General features: G+C 31.0%; 2 protein-coding genes and 1 long non-coding RNA gene across 4 annotated transcripts in view; all 3 read left to right on the forward strand.

The window, feature by feature from the left end:
- Positions 1-15,172, forward strand: part of LOC132757084 (receptor-type tyrosine-protein phosphatase S-like) — a gene marked incomplete at its 5' end in the record, with an annotated part of 102,755 nt that extends 87,583 nt beyond the window's left edge. Inside the window, 2 exon segments of one of the 2 annotated variants that reach the window (XM_060748268.1) lie at positions 10,106-10,184; positions 10,797-15,172. In XM_060748268.1, the coding sequence (XP_060604251.1) occupies positions 10,106-10,184; positions 10,797-10,855 (138 nt within the window). 2 annotated transcript variants of the gene reach the window in all.
- Positions 125-3,435, forward strand: LOC132757085 (uncharacterized). Its single transcript, XM_060748270.1, has 5 exons — positions 125-268; positions 778-916; positions 1,905-1,972; positions 2,667-2,769; positions 3,319-3,435. The coding sequence occupies exons 1-5, from the start codon at positions 199-201 to the stop codon at positions 3,416-3,418; spliced, it is 480 nt and encodes a 159-aa protein (XP_060604253.1). The 5' UTR covers positions 125-198; the 3' UTR covers positions 3,419-3,435.
- A 2,651-nt stretch (positions 15,173-17,823) lies between the features above and the next one.
- Positions 17,824-24,847, forward strand: LOC132757087 (uncharacterized). The gene is made up of 4 exons (XR_009629409.1): positions 17,824-18,052; positions 22,686-22,738; positions 23,942-24,005; positions 24,670-24,847. It is a non-coding gene; the product is annotated as an uncharacterized LOC132757087 (long non-coding RNA).
- Positions 24,848-25,291: the final 444 nt, after the last annotated feature.

Consider the following 25,291-nt stretch of genomic DNA (forward strand, 5'->3'; position numbering starts at 1 on the left):
CTCGTTTACTTTATTTGTGTTCAGTAAATAAATCTAAACAATTTAGCAAAATGTAATAGTAGGTATAATGTTATTATCTAACTTTATTAAAAAATTTCTTTTCATAAAATCATCTAAGATGAGCCGTTTTTTGGAAGTGTTCGGAATTTCACAGACAGAATATCAAAAGTTTATAAAACGTGGTTTGACGTAAAGGATATGGATTCTATTAAGCCTTACTTGGCAACATATCTTAATCTTACGGACGTTTGTCAACATATTAATGGTGGTATGTGTTTTTAGGTTGTTATGAAAAATTTTCATTTATTTTCTTACTGTGATATCAATTATCCTACAGGAAAAAGATTCTAATAAGTGAATATTGGTGGCGACATTAACGAGATGTTAAAGCATGGACTAATAATTCAATGATATCTTGCCGCGTTAATCAAAGTCTTCATGAGCAAGTTGTGTTTTCCTTGAGCAAACGCATTCATACGCACTATTTGGTTCGAGCATATGCCTATAAGCTTTTAGTAGCGTTAACAATGGCAATATCATTATAATATTCTGTATGTACTAGATTGTGTATACTACTATCTTACCATTGCTGTTTCATATTGTTTCATAGTTAGACAATATGGCTATAAATGGTTATAATAATGATTATATTTTACCAATTAGTTTAAGTAAAGATTTCCAAATAAAAAAATACAAATACGTTTTGTAGTCTTCGATTTAATTCAATATAAACGTTACGTTTTATGAAAGGTTTAGTTAGTCAACAAATCATTGTAGGTACCCGGGAAAGGCGAAGTGTAACGCAGCGTGATGTCGAAACGTATCAAAGATTTGTTGTAGGACTGGATGGCAAGTGTTCAGGCAAACAAGCTGACCTGTTTTGTAATGGTGAATTACAACCAGGGCGTAGATACAGGTATTTGTACTTAATATCGGAAAGACTTGCAAAATAGTAATTGTATGCCATTTAGGAATTTTGAGTAACTTTTAATTTCTCAATTGACAAATGTGAATTGACTCAACAACAAAATACATTCACCTGTGAGTAAAGCTGCCATTATCAAGGAAATTTTCCTATCTTTTTTTTGCTCCTTTTTCCGAATTAAATTGAAACCTTTCAAACTTTAAACTTTTTTACTTTTATAATACATGTTGTATTTTGCAAAATTTAAAAGATTTTTCTTGATTTAAAATCGTTTTCCAGATTTTTGTGAAAATGACCTAAAATTGAAAATCGTTGCAACGCTTTTTACATAAATCGGCTAATCATAGCACAGAAATACGATTTCAATATATTTCTAAGACTATTTCTTATTACTGTTTTGCATATCTTTTATCTTTCTGTTTAAGTGCCCCATTTGGAATGTGTAAGAACTCAAAGTTTATGACGTAGACTTTTAGACCTCAATTGAGTTTCTTGTGTTTTTTATTCTATTTTTTAAATAGTTATTGCAGTTTGTCATTTTTCTCCTACAGAGTACTATCGTAAAAATGTATAAAGTATCAAGAAATATAATTGTGATAGCAATAAATGTATCTAAATAGTGACTCCAACAAATTTTTAATTTTTTTAATAAATTGTAAATCTCATACTCATCATTTCCAAATCTATCAATTTTATGTCTGCTTTGTATCAGACTAAGGTACATGATAACACGTGATTTGTATTATTCGGCAGATTGATTTATCGAAATTGTTTGTTGATATTTGTCTTAGAAAGAAAGAAATAAATGATTTTGTAATTCCCTTTACATCTTGATTTTAATATATGTAGTTAAAAACCTAACTTGCTCCGTCGATAAAAAAATAGAAGTATATGCTGACATATACTCGTCCCTGCACTGAAATGATGAAAGATGTAAAACTGAATGTTCACAGTTCACATTTAAAATTATTCAATAAAGGGTGAAAACGTTTGCTTGTACAATAAACGGGTGCACTGAGACGAGGTATTCAAATCCTATATCAACAGGTTAGTGTTACATAACTGCTCTTATCATTATAATTATTATTATTATTAGTAGTAGTAGTAGTATTAGTAACCGCCTCCGTGGTCGAGGGGTTAGAGTCGATGACTTCTAACGCAGTTACCTCTCTGGCGTGGGTTCGATCATCGGGAGATGCTTTGGTAGTTTAGCGCGGAGGAAGGTAGTCTAGTACTGGTGTAACTCTCCAGGAACAATGGTTAGGAAACTACCCGCCTATATGACTGAAATTTTATTGGGAAAAGGCGTAAAATGAAACAAACAAACGAACAAAATTATTATTATTATTATCATTATTATTATTGTAACATGAATGTTTGCATAAACGTCCGGGAAAAGGTCTAAGTGTAAAGTTATTATTGATCATATTGAAGAATAATTATATATGGTACTCAACAGCAGATACAGTGCTACATGGTCCTTTCTAATTTTATTTCCTATTTATTGGAGATTTTATTCAATAGGATTCCCTCATGAAATAAATAATGATTTCTGATAAAAAAAAACCTTTCAGCAGTGTGCCATGCATTTATCGTTTTGATGGGACATCTTTGCGTTAGATAAAAGTAATTAATTTATTGTACAATGTTTTGAATAAAGCTTGACTATTTTTTTTCTTCCGGGGTTTCTTATTTATTATAAATCATATATAAAATATTGTATCTTTCATAATATTTTTAGATCCAGATCTTACAGTTGCTGTAGCATCTGGTATATCATCTGCAGTAGTTGTTCTGGTCGTTGTTGGTGTTGTGATTTTCCTTCTGAGAAGAAAACAGTTGGCGTTAGTATATTATAAGTGTATAGCTTTGATAATCTGTAATAATGTACCATAATTTTTGTTTGGAATGATTGTGTAATATTCTACTTAGTCAAGTATAAACTAAGACAAAAGCACCGAGCTTCAATTTCATTCTTGTAGTAAATTACAAGTTTCGAGACATAGTTGTTATGACAATTTTCCATATACTTCTAGCATCATATTCGTTGTAATCAGATAAAATATTTAACACTGATGCGATGCTCAGAACGCACATTTTACGACTAAAATGAAATATAAAAAAGTGTTACTGCAATCTATTATATTTGGAAAATCTTGTGATTTTAAATATTATTCAGTTCTGGCGTTTATTTTAATGTCTCGGTTGCACTCTTGATTTGATATTAAACTGCGAAACAACTTATCTATTTAACCATTCATTGAACAATTACGTATCGAAATAAGTTTTTACAATGCCGTACTTGATTGCTCTGGTAAAAATACTCCAACAGAGCTTAGTTAATTATGATTATACAAACTTCAGTTAAACATACTTCCCATGTTCCTATTTAGTTGTTTCTTGAAAGATGAAGGTAGACTGGTTACACAGTCTCCAGATGAAGGAATTCATCTTGATAAAATTGAACACACAAAAAAGAACCCTTCCAGGTAGGAAATATTTTTTTTTAAAGTATTTCAGATACATAAATGTTTGAACGAATAAACTAGGAACTCTACGAAACTTTTATTTTAATTAATAAGCTACACATATTGGTAACTTGATAAAATATTTACATAAATTTCAATAGAACCTGGAATATTGACGTGATCAATATGTTAAAATACTGGCATGCTTAAATTTCTTATTGTTTCATTAAAACCACAACTCACTTTTTATAGTAATAGGTAAAACATATATTTAAGTTCTATCGTCACTACCATTGCAATACTCGTAAGTTTGAACGCATTTGATATTATTTTGTGAAGCAACTACTTCTAACATTTTTTAAGATGCAGGTATTTTAAAGCTATTCCAAGTAAGTTTATAACCAAATTTAATAACATCAACGGGTCTATTCATTTCATTATTTTATCGTTATTTTCTAATACTAAATATCAAGTATGTTGTTAGTGTTTTAGTGATACAAAAATGTTCAAATATTCTACTTTTGTGCTCGTGATTTTTTAAAAAACGTAGATTATTTTTATTAAGAAATGATAAAAAACGATTTTGAAGCGTGATTTTAAAACGCTTAGATGAAAAAATGGAATGGACATTTTTGTAAACAAGAATAATAAACAAAACTGCAGGACGTGTATAAATGGTTGTCTTTATAGCCTTTTAATTGGATAACCCTGCCTAATTATAATGTTACACCATTCATGAATGAAACAATTTGAAGAAACTATTAAAGAATAAATACCAGTCTTAGGTTGTATATAAGAAATATTTTGGGATGATATCTGGCTCACACAATTTAACTTTTTTTCAGTACCCCAGGGTAAGTACATAATGTAATCTATACATATATATAAGTATCATTAATTTATAAAATTCACTTCTATATTTATTGCACCACATACACCTTCATCCTGACTGTTTGCGCCTCCTATAGTATTTGCTAAAATAAATATGTTTTCATGGTAACCATGTTTAGCTTCCTAAGATATTCTTAATTTAAAAATGAAGGTTTCTTTTAAAAAGTAATGAAATAATTATAATAACAATAATAATTTAAATTTCATACAGCTCTAAGTTCTGTTTAAATTTCGTTGAAATTTTAATTTCAATGCACATGAGATGTGGACTCAAATTATGTTGACATAACAGTATGTAACAGTATATAACAAACTAATTTGAAATTGTTAAGAGTGTATATTGTTGTTTGTGTCACAACAGTTTTTGTAAAATTCATTAGTTTAAAGTGTCGTTTTAGAATTTAAAAATAAAACGAAAACGTTGAAGATATAAATATAACTGTCTAAAGACACATCTAGTTTAAAAGCTTTAAACTTACTACTCACGCCAAGAACCTTGACAATCAATACTGCTGCTGCAAACAAAACTATTGTCGTGACCTTAATCAGGCCAGCATCTAAGAGATAGACACCCTTATCTTATGACCATCTTTCACTACTATGATTTGTGACATGTCTTATTTTTGCTCCCCGGGGCGGCAAATAAGTGAGATTAATTTGTCGTATTTTATTTTTAATCCGCGGGGAGCCAAGGAAAAAATCGAAAATACGATAAAAACATGCAGTTGTCATACTTTCGCTCCACGGGGCGCCGAGTAAAACCACGAAAGTACGACAAAGACATGGATTTGTCGTACTTTTGCTCCGCGAGGCGACAACCAAAACCACAAAAAAGGACAGGCGACGACACGAGGATACGACAAAGTGGTGCGATTGTCGTATGTTTTGTGTATTGGCCATGTGCCTCGCTTACAAAATGTTGTATTTTCGTGCTTTCATATTTTTGCCCCGATGTGGGCCAGACGAAATAGAAAACATATGACAAAATGGTGACTTTCTCGTATAAAAGTCTTTCCCTTGCACATTGAGTAGCGAATGTACGATAAAATGTTTATTTTGTAGCATTTCCTGGTTTTCTTCCGGCCATTATATTCTTTGATGTATTTTGTCCCAACAGTTACAGCACAGCTGCCAAACATCTCAATCATCTCAGCACTATTGCATATGCATGAAACACATATCACTTTACACTCATTCATATCTCCATTTTACATAATTTTGTAAACAAAACTAATTCTTTATCAGTATATAAGTCATCTAAATTTGCATTTTCGTTAGTTATGAAATTAAATTATTTTGTTATTTTGGTAATTTCTTTAGATCAATTCAAGTTAACCCCAAATTGCATGTTTGAATTAGCTTTATCAATTCTCTTAATTTTTTCAATTCTGTTATCATACATGCTAGCGTTTCTTTATTCTCTTAGAAGAATATTCTGCGGTACTATGTCTTGTATCTCATATCTATCACGAGTATTATCTTTTTTTCAGACAAGGACCCGTTAAGCTGAGTGACTTTTCAGATGCTGTTGAAAGATTTCACAGAGATTCTGATTTGCTTTTTGTTGATGCTTACAAGGTAGAAAAAGCTATATAAGAGAGCGCTACTAATACTATTTTTGTTCTTTGAAATAAACGTTATAAATACCCAAGACCAAAGAGAATGTGAACCTTTTTTTAATAATCATCGTTTTACATGAAAGCAAGCAGATTAGAACCAAATTATAAGTAATGAATACAAAATTTGTGAAGAAAATCTGCCTTCTGAAAGCTGAAGTAAGCACGTGCTAAGGTCATGGTAACATAGACATAGAATAAGAATTGTATCTATATGTAGCTTTCATTATTTTCAAATTTAAGTTATCAATAATATTAGAAAACTATTTTGTAGGTACTGAAGGAGAAGAGTCCCAGTCATCTAATGACGGCAGCAGAACAACAGTGTTGTCGACCGAAAAACAGATACACAAATATTCTACCATGTTTGTATTGAAATTGCATCCATATGCTTTTGTATTAAGTATATTTTAAGTTCGTTCTTTAAATAAATTAAAACTGTATATAAGATAGACTTAAAGAACACTGCAGAGTTGTACAAGGTTAAGGAAACACAATTCTTAAAAAAATCCAAATGTCAGTTTCTGCCAAATGGTTTTGAAATACATCGAATTAATCTTAAAATGTATAATTGTATATTTTATGTGGTTTTTTTATTTACTGCCACTCTATGCCGTTTGTCTTTGGTGTAACATCTGTATATTGATATTTCAGTTGATCATTCTCGGGTTAAACTTCGACCGTCCGATGATATAGAAGGGTCTGACTACATCAATGCTAACTATATCCCTGTATGTATTTAACTCCTGTCAAAGACTATATCCACCTAATATCAGAAAATAATTTGTTTGGTGTCATGTAACGGTTTTCAAAATGTTACTGATTAGTCATATAGCCGCGACATCTTTTGTTTCTTTTGCGTTCTTGGTATCGGTACAATCACAGTGAATGTCATCCAGTAATACATTAAAAAACACGTTTTTACCTTTTCTTTGGAAGAAAACAAATGTCATTTTTTGGGCTCCGTGTATCTTTGAAGAATGTAATCTAATTCATATTTTTAATGTTTTATGTAAAGGGTTATTCGTCTCGCAGAGAATATATTGCTACACAGGGTCCTATGCAAGCTACTTTTGATGACTTCTGGAGAATGGTTTGGGAGCAAAATGTCGATACTATCGTCATGTTGACAAAACTAATGGAAAAGGGACGGGTATGTTTATTTATATTTCAAAAATAAAACTTTGAAGTGACAGTTCATCATAATAAAGTATTATAGGGAGAGAATCAGATAAGTGACCCAGGGGTCGCTGAATTTAGAATTAATTAAATACTGCATTCAGAAAAGCATGAAATGTCATAAACAAAGGGTATCAAAGCTTCTTTTATCAATCAATCATGAAATATCCTTCAATCATTGTTTTTATATCAAATTATTTCAAAAATGTCTACTATGTGCATGTGTCGTTATTGTCGTATGCTTTAATAATAAGAGTAAATTTTTAGTTTAAGTGCGACAAGTATTGGCCAGATCTTGGAGAACCTATTTTCTTTGGAGATTTGGTTGTTTCTCTTCAGTCAGATTCCAACATGTCTGACTATAATATAAAGATATTTGAAGTAAAAACGGTAAGTTGGAATATCGTTTAATAACATTTAATTGTTATACCATTGTTTGAAGATTAGTGGAACATCTTAATGTACTAAAATGTAATGTACTATTCAACTTGAATATTTTCTGGATTGTCAAAAGGCATATTTTAAAGATGAATTTTAAAACCTTTGAAAACGTGCATGCTGTAAAGTGGATATTATGAGATATGGTACTTGTATTTTAAAAGACATTTGCAATTAGATGTAATAGATTGAATTAATATTTACGAAACAGACGGCAAGTAAATCCGACACGAAATCTAAAACCTAGTCTCTTGCCCTAACAGTCATTTTCAGGCCAAACATATCAGATTGCATGGACTAAACTTGAAACAGAAAGTGATGCATGTTTTTAATGTTTGTTTGGAATTAATTTAACAAGATGACAATTTGCTAATGTGTGTTATTTTATATTCTATCGCATCTTGCATATAAAGAAAGCGCAACGGAAAATGGTTCGTCACTTTAGTTATTTGAAGTGGCCAGATATGGGTTGTCCTGAAACCCCGGAATTATTGCTAGAGTTCGTAAAAGCTGTTAAACAGTATGGCAATCGGGAACAGCAACCATCATCGAATGGGCCAATGATTGTCCATTGCAGGTAGGTTTAAAAGTAAAAAAGTGAAATGTTACGAATGTTTTCATATAATTATTGAGCATGATGCATAAAATAGTTTCTTTTACTTTGATTTAAAGTTATGATCATGTTATTGATATACAATTGAATAAACAAAATAAAAAGCACATTTTAATCAATATCTTTGTCATGTCTCTTTAACTAAAATTTAATTCTAGCCAGCTACAGCATGGAACGTCCGTGGTTCTACACGGTGCATTTTCCGGTCTGAACAATGCACGGAGGGGCACCTGAAGTCTTCCTTTGAACGTCGCCATGTGACCTTTTAACAGGGTTCGTGGGACGTAGCACCCAACAAAAAATCTAATCATGTTGATAATTGCATTCAGTCAATCATCTTTCTTGATCCAAACGGTTTTTGTCTGCCCACTTTGAATAACGACAATACAATTCTTCTTAGTAAAACGTTTAATTTTTGTATGAAAGTTATCACCTCATAATTCGACGTTAGAAAAATAATTGTATTATTTATACTCTACACTTATTTGTTATGGAATGTGCTTATTGTACGCTGTCATAAACTGTTTAAGTCCTCTTACTGAAGTAACATCTCTACAAATATAATATATTAATTAAATAGGTTTTTAAATATATCGTGGTATGTGTATGATGTATGACATTTATGTTGTTTGGAATTCATACAAGTAGGTAGCCAGAGTAGTTGATTAACCAACACCAAATACATTTGATATTGCAGGCTTACAAATATTAGGCGTAATGCCAGTTGTAATAAACCTGTGTTTGAATTTCGAAGAACGCGCTTTTCTAATCGCAAGAATTTACTTGAAGAAGTATATTCTGCTAGATAAAACTTAAAGAAAGCAGATGTTGTGTTAGAAAATATAAATCCGATAGGAATAGAACAAAGATTTGACTTTTAGACGTGCATAACGTCATGCAAATTTATTTAGTATTTATTTGCCACCAACATCATATGCGTTAATTGGAAATTCTTAAAAAGATACAACATATTTTAAAATGTTTGATTCATTTTGAACAAATAAACAATATTTTATAGAGAATGTACTACCCATTTATTTATCTATTCATTCTTTCTTATTTATTTGTTCAGTCCTTCTAAAATGTAAGCCGTACTTTTTTGTTACAGTGCTGGTGTAGGTCGTACTGGGACATTTATTGCAGTGGATTACTTGTTACAACATATCAGAGATCATGACGAGGTGGATATATTTAATCTTGTCCTTGAAATGAGAAATCATAGGTTGAACATGGTGCAGACAGAGGTAATTCCGCTAATCACTCATTGTTCTAATTATTGTAACTGTTGCATAATAAAACATACATGTATAGTTTATTACAGTGTGGAAGATCAACAGCACATTTGCCTTGACCATAAAAACGGATTGTATCAGGGGAAGTTCGTCGCCAAAAGGTTACTCTACCATAAAAAATAGTGTGAAAGGAAGTTCATAGCAAAGTGGTGTCTCAGAAGCATCTTTGTTTCTACCTTTTTTGTATTTGGATACCGTTTGTCCTTTTAAATTTTTATGTTCGAGAAAACATCAAGGTTTAGCGGAGTGTACACCTTAAAAGAATAGTTTTGATTACTAGGAAGTGTAACAAGTCTCGACGTCCTTCCCTTAAAAGAAATAAATCAATAAAAAAGCCACATCAAAATGTCTCGAAAACTGAAGAATAATTTGAATTATACGACGGAACGCATTAATAGCACACGTTTAATTGGCCTATACTGGCTTAAGAATGTGTATTTTATGACAAGAATAAACATTATATACACATTTTAATGCGAAATACTCGTAAATATAATTATAACAGTTTTAACCCATCTTTTTGATTTTATTTCTACAGGAAATGTGATTTCCTTTATCAGCATTTTTACATAGAGTATGCTTTAGACTATACTTAAGTAAAAAAAACGATCTCAGTCTTATTGTCTCTTTTTTAAACAAAACATAACTATTTGTTAATAAGTCAAATGTTATTATATCTTAAGGACCAATACATATACATCCACGAGTGCCTAAAAGCGTTCATTACAACTGATGAGGAAGAAGAAGACGAAGAAGAAGAAGGTAATGTCATAACTTTTATCTTTAAAGGACTTTATAAAATTTCTTTTGCTCTGCTTCGACTGCATTTGATATTGCTTGCTTGAGTTTTGATACTCATTAACACTATCACGAAAGTCATTTATGGTGTCAGTCCACTAAGTGCCCGCCCTCTGTATTATGTTAGTCAGTATCATTTGAGAGAAAAAAAAACAAAATTCAAAAATAACTCTGCTACAGTACAATGAGATCATCATGTTGTTTAACAAATATTCACTTTGTAGTGTCATCCCTGATTTTATCAAGTTAAAAAGTTCTGCCATATTCATTTTTTCTGCACAGAAACTTGGTCCTCACCAGATATCATATAAAAACTACACAAATGCGGTACATTTAAATGTGACCTATCAACTTCCAATTTTCTAAAACAGGTTAGCTTTAAGTCCGTATCTGTTTGAGATGAATGATGTTTATATACCCCTGTTTATATCTTCTTTTTAAAAATCTCGGCAAAACTTTCATATCAAAGTACGCAAAGGACGAACAAAAGGAAGGGGCTTATGAGTAAACGTGGTGTTTAAGAACTACATATTTTGCTTTTGATGTGTATTATAATGTATTATATTTCTATTTTAGCTGTTTACGTAAATACAGGATTTGGAGCCGATGAAGAAAACATATACGTTAATGCGTAAATTGCGAAAGATTGACTGGAATAGCTATTGAACAAAATGGAGAATAAGTATTTTGAACAAAGACGATTTATGATATATACATATATGTACATGGATGTTAGAAAATTTATAAATGAAAATTATATCGAGATATTTCTCAATGCATGTAATGCAATTGATTGTGTTATTTTTATATATATTTAGTTTATGTTTCGTGTAGAAAATCACCTGGACTGTCCGAAAAATATTTAAGGCTCGCTTACTTCTAATTTTAAGAATTACTGAAAGGTTTTGTATGCCTAAATTTAATCTTATAAACCTTTCACAATGACTATTTGAAAAAGAATTGGATGCATATTTATGTTACTTAACACAATAATGTAAACTGCTTGTGATATGTGATTTTTAATATGTATATAATATTTATATGAACATGCTTTCTCTATAGTTAACATTTAAAAATTGAAATTTTCATTAATTTATAGGACCAAAGAGATTTATTTTCTGTGATAGACACACACGTAATATCAAATATTTATCTTAGATTGTTTTCGTGTATTTAGAAAAAGGCTATATTTTGCGATATTGTAGGAATCCGCATCATAAATTGTAAAAAATGGGAATAAATGGCAAATATGAATTGTTCATGTGGCTCTTTATTTACATTAATTGAATTACTTTATCAAGTCACAAATTACATACAAAATATTTATTTTTATTATGATATACAGAATCTCTTTATGATAGATTTATTATATTTATGAGAAAAATGACATTTTCTTTACGTTCAGTATTATTGACATTTCAATAATCTTACTGTTCATTACTTAAAAGGTTATGATTCTCGGCATATTGATCAATCATATGAAAATAGCCATTTATTACTTTTGAAATAATAATTGACATTGACGTGCCTTTTGCCAGGCAGCTTGGAATCATGGAATTATTTGACTTTAGGGATGTTATAAGCCCTTTTACAATACAGTAGCACATATAAATCATTAGCTGTAAAATATCATCACTGTATAATATTTTTTACCACAACCACTTGAGTTTCATTATTCTAGAAATACATATTATCCCATGCTCTGAAATATTTAAGATTTTTTACACAATAACCGCAATCTCGGACCATGGTCCTACTTCACCTATTTTGCGTAATTTATCCTAAGTGCACCAAATACATACGACTCCGAGTGTCAGTCATTACTCACGTTTTACTAGTTTTAGGAAATAAGTTAGTTCATATTCCACAGAAGTGTTTGAATATAAACTTTTTTGTGTGTTTTGGTTCTTCCAATATAAAACAACTATTAACAATTACTAAATATCTTGTAAATTTAAATTATTAATGCTCTTCAATAATGAATAATTATCACTATCATTATCTCCTTATCTCCTACCTCAAATTTCATGTGATCTATTCATTTTTATACCCTAGATCCATGTTTCAAATTTCCAAACTAGTAACCTCGTTGTCAATGCGCTTTGCTACATCTGGAATTATTCATGTTAACTCGGGACCTTCCCAGAAACCACATCACGCCATCCGCATTAAAATTTAAATATCTCATTGCCCATAATTATAAAATTCAAAGCATAAACGAGAAATTCAAAATTCTGTACTCTGAACTAAATCATCTGACATCATAGCCCTATCCGAAATTTGACTTGATTTGCTATCCACTTTTTTCTTTTTCTGTTTAAGCAATGGTCACGTTCCGACGCAAAGGGAAACTTCACACGTTCGCCCAGTGTGTTAAAACGACCCTCAAGACATGTGATATTTCAAGAGCTTTCGAATGGATTATGCATAAATTAACTTCCTGGTATACAAATGATCACTTTTATGAGGATTTTAATTTGTTCTGACCTTTCCAGACTCAACTTTAAAGTCAATCTTTCACTCTATCTACATATCATAGACAAAAGAAAGAAGTAAGAATTGTTTACTGAGACATATCTAAAGCATTACAGAGAGTATTGCATTGTTAACTCCGATTAAGTGACTTTCATGCCCAAAGTCGCCGATGATACAACACATTACATATTTGATGATAACCCCTTTCTGCTGTTGATCTGGCAAATGCAAATCACCGTTAAATTTCCTCTTGAGTCAATAACAACATATCATCATAATTTTAATTCTGAGTTATATTTCGCTGAGAAAATAATCTTGGTGCTTCTAAATTATCTTCATAACACCCACACAAAAATGTTTCTATCTATCAAAATCTTGGACTCACGTTCTGTAACGAGTGTCCGTATGTTGGGTGTGAAAATAACGTTTCACAAAAATCGTTTAAAACGATAAATGTTAGGAAAATCACATTCCGCACTTGAACCTTGGTCCATATATACTCACTTGTTCTTATTTTGTCCTTTTCTTTTTTTTTATGTTACTTACAAGACCTTCGAAACATTTACTTGTCATCTATATGTCACGCTGGCATTTTTTGGTTTTATATTAAGTAAAACATTTTTTCTTAAACCCATTAACAAAACTTTTAAAAAATACCTTCAAGTAGGTCAAATTGACCTTGACCCTTATGTTAAAATTTATCGAATATGTTAAAATTAGCCATAGAGATGGAATTACAGGACTGGGTTTAACCTACAGTTTGTAAACAAACGCCGCCATCTTTGAACGAGAAATGTGTATTGTTGTTTATGGAAATGACTGAAATGTATTTATCAACCCGTCCACAATTATCCGCTTAATTTTTTGCTACCAGATCTATTTGGTAAAACAAGTTATTGCGAAATTGCAACTAGAAGGCGGCGAGATTTTTTAATGAAATGTTGTAGATACGACACAGTTCATATTGCTTTATCCATGTTTTTTTCCAGTTCGATTCCAAGCCCTGATTATTCATATTAGAACAAAACAACACTTAGCACAAATCGACGTGTTTAGAAAGTCATGTTTGACGTTGACATTTAAGGTCAAATTATTGAGTTTTGATAAATTTCGTCATTATTTTTGCCTTGTCTTCATTTTTTCGGCATAACAACGTTTTTTAATAACTTCAAGTAGGTCAAACTAAACATAACTTGACTATTACTTAACCATGAGCTTGAATGGTAAAATTTTGCTCTGATTTTGAGAAAAACTAAGGTTTGAACCTACGTGTGGCTCTTGTTTCAGGACAAACGCTGTTTGTGTGGGTATTAATTAAAATTATTGAAAGTTTTAGTTTTTTTACAGTTTTCTCAAAAATGATATTGTATATTTATTGTTTCACCAACAACCAGCTATGCAGTGATGCTTAGCTAATTTACAAATATTTTCCTCTATTATGACAGACAGACCCCATGTATTGAACATTTTTGATATATATTTAATATATTCTTTTCAATTGTAGATTTATCTGTGCAAAATCGTAAATCTACGTTGATAATTAATTGAAAAAAATATATTAATTGTTTAAACCGAATGTAATGTCATATGTAAAATAAAACAAAAGATTCTTATATGTCCCCAAATGTCCAACATTTTTATACCTAAAACCCCGTATACCATTAATGACTAACCTTAAGGTGCATTTGAACATTTTTAAAATGTCACCGTCTTCATCTGAAAATATTATGTGTTTAACTTATTATGTATATCTAATAAATTGTAAACAGTAAAAGGAAATCTTTCTTTTGTAAAGGTCGTTGTATTTTAGAAGCGTTGTACAGTCGCCATATTTTTAACGACGACAGCAATATTGTGTTTTTACTATTTAAACAGGTATAATCACAAGTCTACATTGATTACTAATTTGAAGTATAAATGTTGTTTTTATCCACATTCAATACTACCAATATTACATATCCTCTTATGTAATAGAGATCAACTGGTGATAATGAACAAACAATTATTTTTGTCTAAAAATATATGTAGATATCTTATTGGATTTGACAGACATAGGATCTTTAAAAGGAGCGAAATTTCCGTAAAAAACAAAAACAACAAAACATTAGCATTATTTATACATACAACGCAATTTCTTATTTTTGTCCAATTGTTTATTTTCAAAGCTGCCATGAAAATGTTTGAGACTTTACAATTTCAGGTTTTAAATGTCAGTCCTGGTTATATAAATCTGATTATGTCATTTATTGTCATTGATAAATTCATTGATCTATGTAATGTTCTATCATTTCGTCTATGCCAATCGTTGCCAGCCTTTGTAATACATGTACACCATTTGTATTGTTTTCTGTTTAGCTTTTGTATATACAAACAATTCTAAACAGTATCAATTAATCATTCTATTTTTAAATTCATTGTATTTTAGAAGCATTGAATAGTCGCCATATGCGTTAATTCTATTAAAAAATACGATATCATTATTGTGTTATTCATTTTTATTCAAACAGATGCAATAAACACAATTTACTTTGGTTTCAATGTAAAAATGTTGCTTATATCCTTCACGAAGCTACTAATAGTAGGGTTATACGGGTCATCACTTGCGGCAATACACCCAAGTCCATTTTATAAACTCGTCTGTTTTAAAGATGTTATGATCGCTTTGGTGTTGTCGTGCAAAAAAAATGAAACGGAAAAACTGTCAAGGGACATTATTGGACGTTATATAGAAAGCAATGTCAAGAGGAGTTATGTCCATTTGTACCTTAGAATATATATAGAAACTGGTTACTTTAACAATCGTTCGTTAACACTTCAATTGCAAGATCATAGAGATAGTTCAGCAGGACTTCTTTTTTTGTGTTTTGTACTTTTAGTTCTTTCCCTTTTCTTTGAAATTGGTTAGTTCCAGAATTCCTCACTTTAATATTGTTTTAGGATATGTTGCCTGCATTTTTATTTTTACTTTGTATGGCTACGCCCATTTTTTCTCGTTTCGTTTCAATTTTACCTTTTGGAAAATCTTAAGGGATTCTTTATTCCTCTCACGTCATACGCAGAATTGTTCTCGAGTGCTAGGGGTTAAGAACTGTTACTTGCACTTTCAAGTTCCATCCATGAACAGGCTCAATCAAACTGAGCCTGCAACATTTTCAATAGTGTTTTTTTTACGTTCTTTATGGGTTCTGTTTGTTTGATTTTTTCTACTTGTAGGATTTTAATAAATCTGTTTATATTAGGCATGCAAGTACATGTTAAATCACAACACAGATTATGTTCATTTTAATTGCAATCAACCCATTATCAATAGAGCCATTTTGGGTTTATTTCAAGTTTTACTCGAAGGTCGAATGGTTTAATTTCCTTTGGTTTGTTTGAACATTTGTTGCTAAAATTTGGTTTAAAAGTAACTTTTCTAGCAGGATTTTTACAATAAAAAACTAATCAACAATATCGTTACCTTGAGTTCAATTTGTTTTACGTATGTCCATTTTATAGTCAACCTAAAGTGTGAATGCAAGCAGACTAACATAATATTTTGGACAAAACCAATCTCTCACTTAATTTAACACACCCACATTTGACGAATATTCATTTGAGAAGAATACCGTGGCCTCAATTGTACATGTATTTCAGACTGACTTTTTGGTTCAAATCCTATGCCAAAACAAAACGGTTGAAGTCACAAATATAAAATCATCTCAATTTCCAGCGCGATTTGAAAAAATAATACGTTTCCCCGCGGGGCACGGAGCGAGATTAAAGGAATTTAATGGCGAAGTTTTATTTTAATAAAACAAAATCAGCCTGAGTTACATGTACAGTTGAGGCCCCGGCATTCTTCTCAAATGAAGCAAATTAGCGTGTTTTCGCTCCGCCGTTTCATTTCTCAAATCTCGCTCTGCGCCCCGCGGGGTGAAGTTTTATTTATTAAACTTCGCCCTGCACCCCCGATGATAAGCGTGTTTTCGCTTCGCTCCCGCCATTCTAACTTATTAATTCATTGCGTGGTCGCGGGCGAAAACAAGAATGGCACAAATCAGCCACCAAATCTAAGGTAACACTGCTTTATCATCTATATAAAGGTGTGAAAAGAAACATGTAATTCGTTTAAAATTTAAAATATACTTGAACTGTGCTGAAATATAATTCATATCATCTGCAAGTAAATCATTCATTGTGTACATGTGATTAGTTTTCTATAAACCAAATTAAAATAAGGCCTTCATTTGTAAGTATGTGTAATAGATATGCATTTGTAGCGATAATATCTGATGATTATCTTATAACTAATATCATGTATGTACTTAAAACAAACAAACTATCCTCTATTAATACATATTTGATAACTGAAGTTAGATATTCATTTAAATCATCAAGGTCGTTAAGATTTTAAACCTACATAGGCAAAGATTTTGGAACGTTGTTTTTTAAAAAAAAATATTTTTGACGTTGCGATTCACGCTTGCATAACACCAGTTTTATATATAAGATATTCCATATTCATAATTAAAAATTATTCTTGTAAAAATGCCCACACTGGTCATAAACGGAGAAAAAATTAACGAATAAAAACACGCGAGAAATTACAACTGTTGCACTATTTAAATATGTGTAACCATGGGCGACTTGAAACATCGTTGACTGCAATCACGGTCTTATTTATCACAGTCGCGCTTTTAAAGCAAAACTTAACCGGTCTGTTTAATATGCAAAAAACAAATAACAAACGCAGAATTACTAAATCAGACGCATATATTTGCAAGAATAGTACGCATGCACCATTGTTCGTATATATGCATCAGCAGAATCTCTCAGAGTATTCAATTTCTGCGGTCTTTTGCTTTAATTTGCAGGTATTTAAGTAAAACGATTGTGTATTTACCCTATAATCTTACATTTCATCCACTCTAAAGCATATCATATATTTCAAAGGAAGACAGTCAAAAGTTGTATTGATTTTTAAAGAAATATTTAGAGATGATAACGTTCGAAAATTATTTGGGATTTTTTTTTTTTATTTCAAAACAATATTTAAACACTTGGTACAACAAGAAATGATCATATCAAATTAATGATAACGAGTTAGTTTTATCTATTACAGATAATGTAGAAGTCGCATGAACTAACTAAGGAAGTTTTAAACAGAAATGATGGACGTGACATTTATTTAATTAGCAGAAAAACAAGTACACTTTATCAAGTTTCATTAATTGATAAGTTAAATGAACCAAATTTCGTCCTGCAAAAGTTTTAAAAGTTGCGAACAGTATAAAAGTGATAATACTGACATCTAAAGACGCGAGTATAGACGAATACGTTTATCTTTACAATTATTCTCGGCTAAATATGTAGATGTAAGTACATTTGATTTTATAACATTAAATGTATAAGGCTTGCTTAACGAACAAACATTATTATTTAATTGTAAATATATATTAAAACATTAAAAATATTCTGTGGGAAATAATCACGGCAGGAAATGATTTTGTTATACTATTTTTTTACTCGGAAACAAGAGAAACGTGTAGTGAGACTAACGACGCTTTATAATACACATTATCACCTGCTTTCTGCTTACCTAACGTTTTTATATACATTTGACATATCACTATGAAGCAAAACATGCCATAGTTGTAATGAATGTAGTGTTTGATGAAATAAAGTGTTTGACGATATAAGTTGATATGAAAGCTATTTTTTATTTTAATCATTTTATCTTAATCAAAACTGTAGAAGTTGCCATGTATTTCAACGGATAGATACTTTATAATGTTAAACATACATTAAGAGTCATATCCGTATCAAACCGTACATTTCAGGTCATTTTCGTAAAATACTGTCTTTCTATGATTGGGTGCCTTTGACCTAGCAAATATTTGAAAGCAACAAAACCTTGCGATTTTTTAGAACTTAAAACAAGTGCCATTTGTCATAAAAACAAAAATTTACAAATTAATATCCATGCACCATACTGATGTTTTTAAGAAAGATTTCAAATCTGATTAAAATCAGTTCTAAATAACGCTTTTAGATCTGACCGTGACCAAACACGAACTCATTTCTGGTGACTTTTTTCATACAGGCAATCATCGGCGAGCTTTCATAATTTTGAAAGCGATGTGGTTTCTAATTTTAATCCTGGGAATCTCAATACCGAGTAGGTAATTTTCACGATTCCGAGAAAAAACATGGCATTGTCCATATAGCCTACAGGTAAACTGGCAAAACAATCTTGTCCATTTAAAATTGAAACTAATATTTCAAGTTAATTTGTTAAATGTTACTTTAAACATTTTTTTCTAACAAAAATCAACAATTTGTTTAACGTCCACGGATAACAGTATTTTGATACTTTTTCTAATGCCTATTTGTAAAAACGGGTTTGATTGCATTGCTAAAAATAGCTTTCTCTGGAAATCCTATTTATAAAGAAGGCGAAACATATACGGTTGTCATCAGATCTACTAAACAGAAATAAGTAGATCTGATCTTTAGTCAGATTGGATAGATTTCCTTTGTATACCCTCGGTTGCTATTACATATGCACAACAATGGCAATGTCCATACGTGTAATTTTACAGTTCTTTTCTCTGCAATTTAAAGAAGCATTGCAAAAACCTTTCATAAATATGTTCACAATAATCAATTTCCTGAACAGATTTGTATGCTTAACATAAAGACACGAGTACAATTATATTCGTATTGTCTAGTTTGCAAGCGCACATAACCTTTATTTTGACCAAAATATTAACTTATCGTAGCAGTTACCTCCCATGAATAGATCGATATTGTATATGTGAGACGTGGGAATCACTTCAATCGGATATACTGTCCCCATGATACCTAGTTTTATTTTCGAATTAAATCATAAAAATATAATATGTAATATTTCAAATTTTCGAAAATCGCTGTTCATAAGCACTAAAAGTAATTTAAATATCTAGCTTTTTATGTACGATTCTACGTCGCAGCATTATGAATTCATCTTCTTATGTACGATTCTACGTTGCAGCATTATGAATTCGTCTGTTCATTTATGTAAGAAGAGGTTAACATTTTGAAGATTCGACAATATTTCCTGATTTCTGTTCCTGGTGAAATGCAGGTGTTTAGTCACATTTAGGGAACTATGTTATCTAATATATCTGGTTTTCTGACTGAATAGTTGTCATAAATTTCGATTTTGACATTAAGTGCATTATCGTAGCATTTCAAACTCCTTTGATGATGAGCAAATTCCTTATAGACATTGCCAAAAGATGACAGCTACAATCATAGCAGGCGTTGCAATATTTTTTACGTCTTAAGTAGAAAATTTGTAAACGAGTTCTAACCGGCCTAGATGTTGTCATTCCTCAACTCGAGGTAACTGACACACAATTATATTACATCACGGTATGATGACATGGTACTTGCGTGATATCCTAGTCTTAATCTACAGTTGAAACCAATTGTTGTCAATTCTTTTATATACATGTAATAACAATACACGTAGTTGTACAAAATTGGTCCGGTATTAACCAAAATGTTGCAAAGTTCGTGGCCCCCGTTTAAATACACAAAACTTATACTAAAATGGCAAAGTGTTGTACTGTGTGCACATGTTAAAGATAGAAAATAGTACATATGTGGAAGGTGTTTTCAGTAAAACGGTATAATATGAATAAGACTCGATATTAAACTGATGACAGCAAAAAATGAACTGAAAGCAATTTTTATTCATCGCTTTTGCGTCAAATGATTCAACGCCGCAGCAATGGACATATCGCAACAGCTAAAGCTATGACCAATGTGATTTTATAAGAAAAAATTGATAAGATTATATAAATTTCTAAAGTGGGATGTTGCGCATTTTAATAAAAAGCAATGCCACAGACCCATACGTTGTATAAAATAATATTTTTCCAATTTTTCCATCCAGTAGTCAAAATGAAAAACTGCCTTACCGGTACAAATACTTCAAAGTTTTTATCCATTATTACACATACATGTATGTAAGGCATAAGCCAAATATTGAGAAAAATGGGGGATCATGGTGTATCAATCGATGATAAAAACGCATAACCCTTCCGTTATCGACTGAAACGAATAAAAATATCTTATCGAAATAGTAATTTGCCAACTTTTTCCAGCAAATGAAAATAAGATTAATGTTTTACTCTGAGATACCTTAAAGCAGCACGCTTCAAAATAGTAAAATGAAAACAAAACCAAAACGTTAAATGGTAAAAACTTGTCTAGTTTGAATGTGAAAATCAATTATTGCTGAGCTTTTATGTTATGAAAGAAAATTGGGAAAACGTCATGAAACGTGCCATTTGTGCATAATTTACTGCTTTACTCACAAATATATAATGACAAAGTAAATATAACAAATAAGCACTAAAAGTGCAATATGCTTGTAGAAGAAATGTTTCTATATGGCAAGATATTCAGTAAAATATATCGAAAAAAGTACATCAGCTACATTGCATACTCACCGAGCTAGAATGGTACACTGCAAAACCGAGATAAGAGGGTTTTAATGAGTTTTGAATACATTGTTGACTCTTTATTGCCATTTGTCAGAAGATTGTATAAAAATGGAATCATATAAGATATATGGCGTGCACATAATCAAATCACTTGTTCATTTAGCCAATGCTGAGTCGGTTGGCGTAGCAAAATATCGCAATATTGTGTAGCTTATTTTGGAGTTGCTGTATTTGAAAAAAGAACAAAGACTTAAGAAAGACACAGTTAAAACAGTCTAGTGTCCCGTCGTATACTTGCTTTTTACGCCACATAACTACTTTTATCAATAGAATGAAAAATATGGTGTATGTCGCCTTGTTTTCAGCAGAGAATGACCGGTGCATTTGCAGAGGGAACCGTTTTAGTAGGGTACCGTAACGGATATGCACCGTGGTTTATGTAGATGAAACCGTGAATCAGTTCGTGTTTTCTATTATTTGACTGTGCTACAGAAAACTTTTTATTGAATTCACTATCCGTTTATATTTATCTGCGCTATATTAATACACTAAATAGAAAAGAAAAATTTTCATTCTGTATTTCGTTGAATGTGTTCTGATGTGTACTGCGAATATAATGTTCACATGCAAAATGTCGGTAAAACAAGGAAATGCGTTTTTGTGTATTACATACAAGTTTACTATTCACTTTATGAATAGGCTTAATCAAACCGAGCCTACAACATTTCAATTTTGCTTTTTAGTGCGTTCTTAAAACATAATGTTTTTCTTTATGTTGTAAGAAAAACAATTTCAAATAAAAAGTTGTTGGATCCCACTAGGTCCCATGATTACACATTTGCCTCCAGATTTTTTTCCAGGTAATTTAATGCTACATGCATTAAAATGTGTCTACAATCAAAAATATATGGGTTTATGACTTCTATATTTAAAGGGTATACTCACGCTTACCTAACAATATTTTCCAATATTCATTCTCTTTAATTTACTAAAGGAATTTCAGAATGAAATAACCATCCATTATTTATTAGACTGGAAACGTTCTTTCAAAATTATGTGGCAGTGAAGATAGCCGACCCATCTGTACTTCAGTACTTTGATTGACATACACTGATCTTTCTTTTCATGTTATACTAGTGTGTAATTTAAAAACAATTATCCCAACTAACATCATCATTTACAAAGTTAGATACTCATAATAGCGTATGTGAACAATGTTATGTGAATTGGCACGTGCACATATACATGTACGCATACACACGCACACGTGCACACACACATTTCTGTGACTGGATATTAAGATAATAACGAACGACTTATGTTACAAATTATAGAACCTAGGCAACCTTGCATATGCATATACAATGCATATCTTTGCCGAAAGTAGTCAATACCTGTATTATTCTTTACCAAATCATGAGTGCTCGTTTGACTATACACGCATATGCCTCTTGATAATTTAAACGCTATTTGTAATAAATGGATATTAAGTTATTATCATTTTCTTTTACAGATATATAAGGAATGGCCGGGATATCAGCAGTTTTGATATTTTTGTTGGTCTTGGTGAGTACATCTTTGACACCATATTCTACCAAATGTCAAGGTCATTTTTTTACACAACATGTATACATAACCTATGTCCATCAATCTCCATGAATGTGAACATTCAGAGAAAGCACTTGTCATTATGTTTGATGCATTTTTTTAATATAACTTCTAGTTTGATGTTATTTTCAATTCAAATAATTCTTATTTTGATCAATGGTGACTACAATTTATTTAAAACCACTTCAGATTAATAATACCAAATCTTCAGATTTTAGTACATCTTTACTCTTGACATATGTGGACATGCATTTTGTCATCAATAACAATAATATAAGTACATGATAAAAGAGATGATTTTGATTTTGATAAAGTTAATTGTCGTCATTTAGAAAAGATATAACCTTTGCAAAATACGTTCATTTCTAGCAAACTTCTCCACCAGACTTCCAAATTAATAGAGTATTTCTCAAATTCTACTTGTTTATTGTACTTCTTATTTGTGGTACCCTTTATAATAGTGGTTTAATTCTGTTCTCTCTTCTATTTAGATACTGAATAATTATGCATAAGTGTTTTCTTTTACATGCATTTATATGTTCGTTTCTGTATTATTTCACCTTCTGTAACCATTGATGTTGTTTGAATTTCACTTCGATTCGACAGTGGCTTTATTAACTGATACTGATCTGTCAGAAAAGTTATTACCAACTAATCAAACTGTAAATATATGCCTTGTGTATTGTTAAATATTTAGCCTGGTTTTAACCTCCCAGCATTTTCCAATTTCTTACATCAACCTTGCTTTTAATCGCGTCCTCTACCTGTTTATTTCTTAGTTCATATACATTTCCTCCTACATTAGTTGTTGATTTGGTGGTTCACCCTCTGCATGTCTCATCCTTTGTGTAACTCCCCCTTTTTATGGATTCTTGGCACTACTAGTGTAGTCCTGTTCTGTTGAATATGTAGGGGACTTCGTTTTGTGAACGTCGCTCTATCTTGTCAATCTTACTCCTATACTTTACTAAATTATATTATTCGCTCTTTTTCCCATTTACTTGTCATGATATTCTATGAAATAAACAGATTGTCGTTTTTCTCTTGAATATTAAACAATACGAGTTCCTTTTTAAAACTGTTCATTTAAACACATACTGTATAAACTAGCCGTGGTTGTAGATAGCATTTAATTAATGCGAAGCGTTTTCTTTTACACAGACCACACCAATATTATTTACGTCTGCCAATACACCAATGACTTCACCTACTTCGACTACTACAGGTTTGTTGTCATAAAGCTTAATATGTTTTCTCAGTATCAAAGTGATTAATGAAATAAATATATATTGCATACTCATTTTATACTGTTTTCATTTTGAAGACAACACCCGGAATGGATTCAATGCATCTGTTTTATATAGTATTTTATATTTTTTATGAAAGAATGTTGTTTTCTTGATTATGTAAGGAATAGTTTGTAAATTATTGAATTACAGAAATATGGAAATTATTAATTAGCCAATCGTTGACACGTTTATTATAATTTCCTAATTTGAAACGTTTATAATTATTCACATATATGACAACAAACATTGAGCATTAATTGAGATAGGACGATACCTTAAGAAACAAAGGTTGTCAATTTCAAAATAATAACCATTCAAGTTTCTTCGTGAAAGTAAATTGAATTAATTATCTTGAACCAGTTCACTTAAGCTATGCACTTTTATATTCATTTCAAACAATATAACTAAATAGTTCTTTTGTAAACATTGTTTTAAGATGCAAAAGTCGTTACCAAAGAAGATATTGATAACAGTTATACTAACTTACAATGTACATAATTTATCTGATAAAAATAAGGTACATTGAATGTTCACAATTTAAAATTTTAATTCTATTATTACATAAGTTCCATGCAAAACAAATATTTATAAACATTTCAGATGTGGAATATAACGGTTCCTGTGATAACAACGTTTCTAATGAAATCCAATGCTTAACACCAAATGCAAAATGCATAAAAGGTAGATGTGTATGCCCTGATGACTTTTTCTTCCTGGAGGACAACAACACATGTGTAAAAAGTAGGTAGCGATGTGTCTTTACTTTAAATATATTTTAATAAAGAATTGAGACATTATGATTACTGTATTTGTTTAAATTACTCCTCGCTTTAACGAGCTATGGAAGACTGATTTTTTCGGCAACCCACCTGTTCATGAAATACTAATACCACACTAAAAGCATCAGTTTCTGCAGTTTTTTAGTACCATAAACATTAGAAAGTGACCCTTTCACCGCCAAAGTGTTTTTTTTTTAATCAAAGGAAAGGTCTGACCATTCTTAGGTCACGTGTTTGCTCGAGAATTTATTCATTTTAAGTTTCCGATGATATGGTGATTCAGCATTGTCAGTCATGTTTGTTTTCACTAAGTGGGTCCAAAGTGAAAGCTGGCAATGTAAAATGATGAACAATTTGCAATTCAATGTCTATGTTATAAGGACTATTATAACGATATTTACCTTGAATGTGCTAAATTTCTGAAAACCAAGCAAAATCTTTTG

The sequence above is a fragment of the Ruditapes philippinarum genome, unplaced genomic scaffold (assembly GCF_026571515.1).
Source record: "Ruditapes philippinarum isolate M1 unplaced genomic scaffold, ASM2657151v2 ctg7568_1_1_1_1, whole genome shotgun sequence".
In the NCBI taxonomy this organism is placed as follows: Eukaryota; Metazoa; Mollusca; class Bivalvia; order Venerida; family Veneridae; genus Ruditapes; species Ruditapes philippinarum.